General features: G+C 34.7%; 1 protein-coding gene across 1 annotated transcript in view; it reads left to right on the forward strand.

Annotated features, from left to right (window-relative positions):
• Nucleotides 1–1,240: 1,240 nt before the first annotated feature.
• The window catches only part of fhdc3 (FH2 domain containing 3), a 10,282-nt gene continuing 980 nt past the window's right edge, over nt 1,241–10,542 (forward strand). The window contains exons 1-12 of the mRNA XM_051120268.1: nt 1,241–1,373; nt 2,329–2,814; nt 3,556–3,617; nt 5,146–5,245; nt 5,327–5,412; nt 5,581–5,681; nt 7,622–7,692; nt 7,791–7,898; nt 8,012–8,082; nt 8,163–8,280; nt 8,401–8,565; nt 10,049–10,542. The exon at nt 10,049–10,542 is cut by the window's right edge and continues 980 nt beyond it. Coding sequence (XP_050976225.1) covers nt 2,362–2,814; nt 3,556–3,617; nt 5,146–5,245; nt 5,327–5,412; nt 5,581–5,681; nt 7,622–7,692; nt 7,791–7,898; nt 8,012–8,082; nt 8,163–8,280; nt 8,401–8,565; nt 10,049–10,542 — 1,829 coding nt within the window. The 5' untranslated portion in view covers nt 1,241–1,373; nt 2,329–2,361. The remainder of the gene's footprint in view (nt 1,374–2,328; nt 2,815–3,555; nt 3,618–5,145; nt 5,246–5,326; nt 5,413–5,580; nt 5,682–7,621; nt 7,693–7,790; nt 7,899–8,011; nt 8,083–8,162; nt 8,281–8,400; nt 8,566–10,048) is intronic.

The raw sequence follows: 10,542 nt of genomic DNA on the forward strand, positions 1-10,542 counted from the left end.
AGGCTGTTTTGGTATTTTGTCAACCCTGTTACAGACACAAGTGTAACTAGATACTATAGTTTAATTAGAATTCATATACCATTGAAAGATATAGGCATTAGCTCAATAATATACCAAGAGTGACCTTCAAAATGTTTGAATTTTACACAGACAATCTTTAGAAACAGGGTCAAACCTAATCAATGTCATCCCTGTTACCCACGTCAAAACCTGTTACTCTAGTCTAAAAAGTAACAGGTTTGATGATTTTAGCAATTTGCTAATTGCTAGCTAATACTCAAGCTCACAAAAGCACATATTGTACACTTTTCAAATGATTTTACTTAGATATTGATTATTAAATGTAAGAAATAATTGTTTAAATTTACATTTTAAAAATGGTAACAGGATCAGGCCCCTCTCAGTCAAGCCTCATAAATCATCAAAAATACAACATTATAGAGGAGTGAGAGAAAAATGCTTGGGTTTTAAGTGTTGGAATCCTGGTTAGGAGACGATGTAACCTCTTAAAAGTGATGTCACTTTAATGTACTTTATTTTACAAGAGTTTTTTGATGAGGGTAACAGTGCTGACATGAAACCAGCAGTCACCAATAAAATAATTTATATTTTAAAGAAAAAAATGCATACTTACATATGCCAAAAACATGTTTAACAATGAGACTTAACTTGAGAACAATATGCAAATGTGATGTTTTTATACATTTTACAAATTAAAAGTCCTTAAATTATTTAAAATAATATTTAATTGACTTTTTATGTAATATTGATAAAAGCATAAGTAGTATTGCTATGTTTTAAATTGTATATTTATTTGTTGTTATATTAAATCTATGTTTGATTACTTACGGACGCAAAAGGTACCAATTTCGTGGAATGACCCATAACAAATTCGAACTTTGTATGTTACACATGTTAAATAAAGCCGATAGAGGGCATTATAACTTAATTTTTAAGGATATGTACCGTTTTATACACTGCAAAACGACATGACTTACCTTTGACAGTACTAAATTTGCGGTTTCTATCAGTGACGACCGTTACAATTCAAAATCTGGTGGCGCTAACTGTTTTAACCCAGTGTGCTGGGTTGTTGCTAAAAATAATTTAACATAATGACCCAGTGTGTGTAGCCCAGTAGTTTCATTTCTTCTTTAATTATGAAGAATGTTCTTCCTGAAGAACGAAATGTATTCTAAATAGCAAAGGTGAGAATTCCCCAGGTGAGGGGGTGTGGCCACTCTCATCCATTAAAGTGCTCGTGCAGGCAGTTGATGGCGTTTGACATGCGGATTGTCTGTTGACTTTCTCCAGCAATGGACATCAGTTGGTTAAGCGTTCATCAGCACTAACCTGATATTATTTACTAACCGGTACGTATATCCAGAAAGAAATTAATTTTCTGTCACATTCTGTTGCTTTTCTCTTAATGTTCCGATAATCGTTTATGTTTGACTGGCTTACTATTCCCTTGTTTGAGGGTTGCACATTTCAAAATTTGATAACTGTCTTATCAATATATTGTCAGCATGATTTTGGACAATTTTGGAGTTAACCATTTAGTTTAAAAAGGCACAACTGTAATGTAGTGATCTCTATCATTTGTTTGCTCGGCCTCTTGTAAACATAAATGTGAAATTGCTGTACGTAAAGCAGCTACAAGTCCTTTAGTAGTGTAATTTTATGCAAACAAAAATATTTATTGAAAATACTCATGTATAAAAGTTAAGCAGTTATATAAATGTTTATATGAATGATATTAGTATTGATATGCAAGTCAGCATAATGACTCAGTTTGTAGGCTATATATAATAGCCAAGTCAAAAGCATTATTTTAAATGTTTAAATAAATTAAACACCCAGTTGTGTTTAAACCTAGAGAGACCGAAGTACATGTAATATGCAAAGTTGCCTTTATGCTTGATAATCTTCATCAAATGGTTTATTTGACTGCCTGTTGAAGCAAATTTAGTTTGACTGCCTCTTGTGCAAATTGGTCTTGTAAAGTATTATCTGATTTTGTGGTTTGCTCACACAGGTACCTTTTTTTAAATAAGCAACTTGCTCTTCCAGTGCAAGTGTTATCTTTGGAAATTCACATGTTGGCTTTTTTTTGTTTGTTTGTTTTAATGCCTGTCAGTGTGTAAAAATTGCACAGGCTTAACATCCCACCATCTGGTCCTAAATTTTAGTTTCACTTATAGGTTACTGATTTTAGAAATCTTGATTAAATTATTTTTCAGAAGCGCAATGTTCTTTTTTCTGTAGGAACACTGTGTCTGACACATCATTTGCCTCTCACTGTTTTGCATTTTTATATTTTATCAGATCTCTTCAGATTTGTCCACTTTGTGTCCTCCAATGGATGGAGCTTCAGTTGTAACCACAGCACCCCTTCCTGCTCTTCCTCCTGACCCCTCTAGTTGCTTTCAAAATGAGACCTCACCCTTTATACGTATTGGACAGCCCCCTCCCGTGGGCCCTCCACCTCCTCCTCCTCCCCCTCCGCCACCGCCACTGCCACTACCACCCCCACCACCGCCACCTCCTTCACCTCTGGGGGACCCCTTCATCCGGACTGTCCAACGGCGCTCTAAAATGCGCAACTTCAACTGGGACGCCATCCCCAGGCACAGCGTGTTGGGCAAGCGCAACGTGTGGACATCCCAACATAACCTCAAAAACTTTGAGCTGGACACTAAGCGAATGGAGGAGCTTTTCAGCCACAGCGAGCAGCACGGTTTGGTCCGTAAGGGTGGTACGGTCAGAAAAAGTGTGTGGGGACTTTCACAAATCGCTACAGAATCCGAGAATGTAAGTGGCACTGGTTAAAAGTTTATTTAAAGCGAACTTTGCTGTAAAGCTGATGGATTTGTCATGGAAAACTAGTAGGGTAGCTGTACTTGCCAGTGAGGCCCTTTAGTTGAGGCAGTACTTCAAGTTTGAAAAGCAGCTCGGATGTCATGTCTTGTATATCAAGATTCAAAGTGCAGGACAGGGGCAAGTGGGTGAATTAAACATGAATTCTAGTACACTAGTGGCCTACATCAACCCAATCTATTGCTCATTTGTGTCTCTCACCTTTCAAACATTCAGGATAATGATCTGGAGAGTTGACTCCAGTATTGATGCTCTGATAAAGTTTCAGCATTGGACATAGTGTCTTCTGAGACCCGTCAAAGTGGAAGCACAACTTCTCATTTCCTAAATGATCTCTAGCTTTGCTTGTTTCCTTTCTTGTTTAATTCTCTTGTCCCCAAAGCCATTTTAATAGTAAAACATACTTTACTTTAAAGTATAAACTATGAAAAGTGTTAAAATGCCTAGAAAAAACACAATCTCAATTAAGATATTACATAAGAAAGCATGTAGCCATATATTTTTGATTCCACTTCCGTCTTCTTTTATACAGTGAATAGTGCGTGTTTAATCTCAGGTTTCCTAGGTTTTATTTTTAGTTGCTGTCACTAAATATAGTATATCATTTTTGCTATTTCAAAAGGCTTTCTCAGTGTATGAGACGTTTACACAATTTACATCTGTGTCTTTTTTTAGGTGTCAATTCTCAACTCTAAGAAAAGTATGAATATTGGGATTTTGCTAAAACAATTTAAAAGGTAAGGTACAGTATAAAATTGTTTTCCTAAAAAATTCTAATTTCAGAACTCAGTCCTGTACTTGTTTTATGATTTCCTGAATAGCAAGGCAACTGAATCTTTAAAGTTCCTAGAGCATTTGCATTTGTCCTCTCAGTTGGCACTTTCAAATACAGTTGAGGTCAAAAGTTTACATCCCTCTTATAGCGTCTGCAAAATGTTAATTTTACCAAAATAAGAGGTTCATACAAAATGCATGTTGTTGTTTATTTAGTACTGACTTGAATAAGATATTTCACATAAAAGATGTTTACATATAGTCCACAAGAGAAAATAAATGACCCTGTTAAAAAATTTACATCCACAAATGATCCACAAATTGCCTGCTGTTCTTCAGAAAAATCCTTCGGGACCCACAAACTCTTTCCAGCATTTTTGTGTATTTGAGAACACTGAGGACAACTGAGGGACTCGTATGCAATAATTACAGCAGGTTTAAATGCTCACTAATGCTTCAGAAGGAAAAACCATGCATTAAGTGCCAGGGGGTGAAAACTTTTGAACAGAATGGAGATGTGTACATTTTTCTTATTTTGCCTAAATATCATATGTTTTTCATTTAGTACTGCCCTTCAGAGGCTAAAGAAAATACTTACATGTTTCCTAGAAGACAAAATAAGTTAAATTTACCCTGATCTTCAAATTCAAAAAGTTTTCACCCCCCAGCTCTTAATGTGTGGTTTTTGCCTTTCTGGAGCACAAGTGAGCATTTGAACCTTCTGTAATAGTTGCATACGAGTCCCTCAGTTGTCCTCAGTGTAAAAAGATGGATCTCAAAATCAAACAGTCATTGTAGGAAAGAGTTTAAATACACAAAAATGCAGGAAAACTGCTCTTTTCTGAAGAAGAGCAGCCGGTTTAACTGTTCAGGACAAAGAAAGGACTCATGAACAACGATCACTAGACAAACAAACAAAACAAAAAACAGCTGTGGATCATTCAGGTATGAACATAGTATTAAGAATCAAGTGTATGAAAATTTTTGAACAGGTTCATTTTTATGTTGAAACTGCTGCTGTTGAAAACTTCTATATGAATACTTGTATATTAAAACTATTATTTGCTCTTGTGGACTACATGTAAACATTTTATGTAAAAAATCTTATTTAGGTCAGTACTAAATAAACAATAACATTTTGTATGATCCCTCTTATTTTGGTAAAATAATTAACATTTTGCAGGTTCTGAAAGGGGGACTTTTGACCTCAACTGTATAATCTGTATACATAGTAAGCCATGATTTCCTGTTTTTGTGTGCAGTGCTTTATTTTCTTTATAAACCTTTTTAAAAAACGTTTTTTTTTCCTCTGTGCTTGCGGTAGTAAGTTTCCGTAGAAAATGACATGAAAGCATGCACTTGCCTCGAAGAACATTGCACTGAATTATGTCCATTCTAAGTAAAAAGCTGCTGAGAGTACACAAAGTGACTCTCAAGTAGGCCTTTTAAAAACATCTCATCTCTCTCATCTGTGTTCAATGCACTTTACAGGCCACCGAAGGACATTGTAGAGGCCGTCAGGCACGGTAACCTGTGCTTTGCTTCCGGGAAACTGAGGGAGCTAGGCAAGCTGTTGCCTGATGATATGGAGGTAAACTGGCTTTCTCTGTATGACCTCATATGACGTGAGCTGCTCTGTTTTTAATGCTGCACTTGTATTGATGTGTTCCAGACAAAGAAGCTGATGTCATTCAATGGAGATCTGTCTCAGCTAAACGAGGCTGACCGTTTCATGGTGATGCTGGTTCAAGTGCCAGGGTGCGTTTTCTAGTCATGGTTCAAAGCATTTGACTGGACAATTTCTGTGCTATTTTGTATAAATATGTCTCTCAGAATTTTCTCATGTTCAAATGTGTTAAACAGCTGTTTGAAATGGGCTTTAGCTAAAAAGCCACTAATGATTCTGCGACTTTTCTTTGTTTTCAGGTATAAAGTGAGGTTAAAGAGCCTGCTCCTCAGAGAGGAGTTTTTTCCCTTTATTGAGGAGGTCAAACACTCCATTGCTGTCATGACAACTGCTGCTAATGGTACTTTTCATCTTTTTGTATAGGAAGTTATTAGTGTTGCACAATATACCGGTACTTAAAGTATCGCGATACCCTGCTTTTAAAAATGGTACGATTTTGCATTTTCCTAGTACCGGTACTTTAAGAATGCATTTTAATAAGAGCCGTATTTTTGCGTGTCTGTGTTAGTGAGTGGTTTTGTTTAATACACACATACACGTGACCCTCGTGGTGTTTTCAGCCTCTGCCGCCTCAATATATGAGTACATGGACACATGAACATAATCTCTAGAACTGCTCTGAGAGTCATTCATGAGCATTTTCTTTTACGGAAAACTATCGTCATATAATAAAGATCCTAAAGGTCTTCACAGCAATCCGTCAAAATAAAAGTTCGGTTTAACTTGACATTCAGAAATATATTAATATAGTACTTAATGTAAAGATAGTAATAGTACTACTAAAAATTACTACTAATAATAAAAATTTACCAGAAAAAAAGATTTACCAGAATTATTTACCAGAAAATTGTAAATGCACAACACAGTATTTCTGAAAAAAAAAAGAAAGAAATAGCTTATAATTAAAAATGAATTCTTTATCAAATCTGATTATCCTTTATAAATTTATTAGACATGCTTTTGATTATTAAAATGTAATGAAATGATTAAAATAGAATACAGAAAAATAATGGAAAACGGAGGTTCACAAACAAAACTGAATTTGAGAAAAATAATAAAATGTATTTCATAGGGCCTTAAAAACATGTAATTTTTGTTAAACTTTTAATGAATTGCTGTTAAATTCTGCAAGTTTCATGACTTTAATTAGACATGCTTTTTGATAAATGTTTTCGGGGTTTTTTTTTTTTTTTTTTTTTTTTTTTTTAAATGTAACCATTAAAATGGAGTCTAGAAAAATTAAAATGGAATTTAGGAAAAAATAAAAAATTTCATAGGGCCCTCTTTATTTCATTTGTGTCTGTTTTTTGTTGTCCCTTAGTTTGTTACTTGCATCTAGGTTCTTATTAATAACAGGCTCCTGTAGGCTCGTTCTCTGTAGTTGTTCACCATAATCCTGTGTAGTGGCACTGGCATGCGAATATTATGTTATTTATTTATTTTTTTTTTAAAGGGGGGATGAAATGCTTTTTAATAGATAAAATAACTATGATCTCCATTTGAATCATCCGTTATTCAATTACCTATCCTGTTGTTCTATGTTTTTTTTTTCGGTTCAGTAGTAGTATTGTGATATTTTAGTCAGGTATCATATCGAAGTGAAAATTTTGGTATCGTGACAACACTAAAAGTTATACAGCACAGACTATCAAACATTCAGAACGTCTGACCATCTGTACAAAGGAGTTTGTGATCAGTGCCACAAATGTATTTTTTTGCTTAATGACCTAAAAATGTTGCAAAACCTGAAATATTTCATTTTCTAATCCTGTTTCTTTGTTTCAAAGTATTTAAATCAAAATTAACTTACAGATTAAAATACATTTTCTGTGATTCCTCCACTTTATATACAATACTATATGATCTGCCAAAATGCTGACAAATGTATACAATTTCATTAACAAGTTCTTGGTGAGATTATTACTTATCAAAAATACAATAAAAACAATAATACGGTGAAATATCATTACAATTTAAAATAACATGTTTTTTCTATTTTAAAATATATTTCCAAATGTAATTCATTCCTATGAAGGCATAGCTAAATTTTCAGCAGCATTGCTCCATGATCCTTCAGAGTCATTGTAATATTCTGATTTGCTGCTCAAGAAATTATCAATGTTAAAGACAGTTATGCTGCACAATATTTTTGTGGAAACACTGATTTTTCTGGATCATTTGATAACATTTATTAATGCCTTTCCTGTTATTTTTCATAATTTTTTGCTAAAATCTAAGTGTTAAAATCTTACTGACCCCAAACTTTTCTCTGTCTACCAGAGTTGCTGGCATGTGATGACCTACATTCAATCATCAGGCTGGTGCTAAAGGCTGGTAACTACATGAATGCTGTGAGTGTCACATGGTCTGTTTTTTGTTATTAATACACTGTTCCTCAGTGTGAACTAGAGCTGGAGCAGATAAATGACTCTGGCTGTATCTTGTTCAGGGTGGCTACGCAGGTAGTGCTATTGGCTTCAGGATGACATCATTGCTCAAACTGGTGGACACTAAAGCAAATAAACCTGGCATGAACCTTATGCACTATGTGTCTATGGTAAATGTAGTTATTATTCTTTTCAGGACTTTTTATTGTTAGATGTTGATTCTGGAATAAATTATTATACTTTTTTGACACTGAGACCATTTATCATTGTCTATTTATCATAGCAAGCCCAACAAATTGATGAAGCTTTGCTGCATTTTGCTGAACAGCTTCAACACATTGGAATTGCTGCAAGGTAGATATAATACAGGTTTTGTGTTGTTTAAGTGATGCATTCAGGAGTAAAATTCTACTTTTTTCATTAATTCAATATAGGATCCAAAAGCAGGAGGTGGAGATGGACTTTCAAAGAGAGGCAGAAAAAATAAGGGAAGCAAAGATGGACGCCAGTAAACAGCCTGATCTACTACATCAGATGGAAGCGTTTCTCCGTGTAAGAAGAATTTGGGTTTTCTGTGTGACCTACAAGATAATGCATTGAAATTCCAGTGTAAGGTTTTGAAATGTTACTACCAGAATACTGGTAATCCAAGATATGTCTGCTCCTGTATAGGTGGCGGATATTCGTCTTGCGGATGTGGAGGCCTCCCTTCAGGAACTGGACAGCATCAGTACCTCAGTAGCGGAGTACTTCTGTGAAGACCCAGCCACGTTTAAACTAGAGGAGTGCTGCTCTATCTTTCATTCCTTCTGTGAGAGGTTTGAGAGAGCTACGCAGGTAAAATTTCATGTCGTATAAATGAAAACACAGGAAACTTTATAAGTAGGGCGGTGCCCAATGTGTGTTGTTACAGTTCTAATACTTGCATCAAATGTCTGTTGCTTATTGTTTACAAAATGTATTTTGGTTTTAGATATGAAGAATTTAGATGAGATTTGTTAGCCTGGGATGAACTGAAATGAAATCGGTTGCACCACACATTTACTTTTTTTTTTTTTTTTTTTTTTTTTATTAATGTTGTATTTCATCTCAGACATGCTTTTCACTGACACCATTGACTTACTGGTAAAAAGTGTATGAACAAGCTTTTTTGAAAAGGAATGACAGGACAAAAAGGTTCAGTTGTGATGGAAGTTACATCACAATTTTGTCTTTTTTCATGATTAACATCAGTGTTATATGCAAAGTACATTTGCAGGCAAAGCCTTGGAGAACAAATGAAGACAAGAAAAAATTAATTTAAATATTTGTTTTAGCAAAACTGACAAACTGATCAAGTTTTACAGACATTTGTCAAAATTGGAATGAGTCTGTGAACAGGAGATAAATATACACTACCAGTCAAAAGTTTGTGAACAGTAAGATTTTTATTTTATTTTTTTTTTTAAAGAAGTCTCTTCTCCTCACCAAGCAATTTATTTTATCCAAAGTGCTGCAAAAACAGTAAAATATTTTTACAATTTAAAACAACTGTTTTCTATTTGAATGTATTTTAAAATGTCATTTATTCCTGTGATTTCAAAGCTGAATTTTTAGCATCATTACTCCAGTCACATGATTCTTAAGAAATAATTTTAATATTTAAGATTTCCTGTTCAAAAAAACTTTTATGTTGAAAACAGCTGAGTAGATTATTATTATTTTTTTTTTTTTTTTTTTTCAGGTTTCTTTGATGAATAGAAAGTTCAGAAGAACAGCATTTATCTGACATAGTCTTTTGTAACATTATAAATATCTTTTTTTTTTATTCAAAGTCATCACTTTTCATCAGTTTAAAGCATCCTTGCTAAATGGTGTATAATGTTACAAAAGCTTTTTATTTCAGATAAATGCTAATCTTTGAATCTTTCTATTTATCAAAGAATCATGAAAATGTCCTCAACTGTTTTAAATATTGATAATAATAATAAATATTTCTTGAATAGCAAATCAGCATATTAGAATGATTTCTAAAGAATCACGTGATACTGAAGACTGGAATAATGATGCTGAAAATGTAGCTTTGATAACAGGAATAAATTGCTTTTTAAAATATATTTAAATAAGCAGCGGTATTTTTAAATTGTAAAAACATTTCATAATATTACTGATTTTTTTTTTTTTTTTTTTTTTTTTTGCTGTATTTTGCTGTCGTCTTAAAAATAAATAAATAAATAAATAAAAAATCTTACTGTTCAAAAACTTTTGACTGGTAGTGTATACTTTTAAAATCAAAAAGGGAAAAAGAAGAAACACCCACACCCTCATCTATGTCCTATAGGAAAACCGTGAGCGAGAGGCGGCCGAGACTCGCAAGCGACAGCAGAGAGAAAGAGAAATGCTGACCAGAACGGCTAAGCGTCGATCCACCGGCACATGCTCCGATCGTGAGGTGACCAATGAAGCCTCTGCTCTGGAATCCGTCCTGACCAGCTTTCTCAGCCAACGTCCTTCACGCAGGAGGCCTGGTGGGCTCACAGCTGTCACGAACAGCCCCATCAAGAACATCCGCCCTCAGGTCGGGGAGCGTGAGGGCAGGGGGGATCTGGACAGCCTTGTGGAAACCAAAGAGGCTAAATTTGAAATCTCGAGGGTGGAAGAACCAGAGAACATCTGCCAGAAGGAGGAGGTTCCACCCTGTACTGTTAATGACGTTCAGCGGGCACGAGCCGCTTCCAAAAGAGGACATTGCATTAATGAAGAACTGATTCCTGAAAGCAATGAGCTCAAAGAAGGTGGATGTAGCAACACCTCAACTAAACAAGAGTTTGAAGA

Source organism: Labeo rohita, chromosome 10 (assembly GCF_022985175.1).
Source record: "Labeo rohita strain BAU-BD-2019 chromosome 10, IGBB_LRoh.1.0, whole genome shotgun sequence".
NCBI lineage: Eukaryota > Metazoa > Chordata > Actinopteri > Cypriniformes > Cyprinidae > Labeo > Labeo rohita.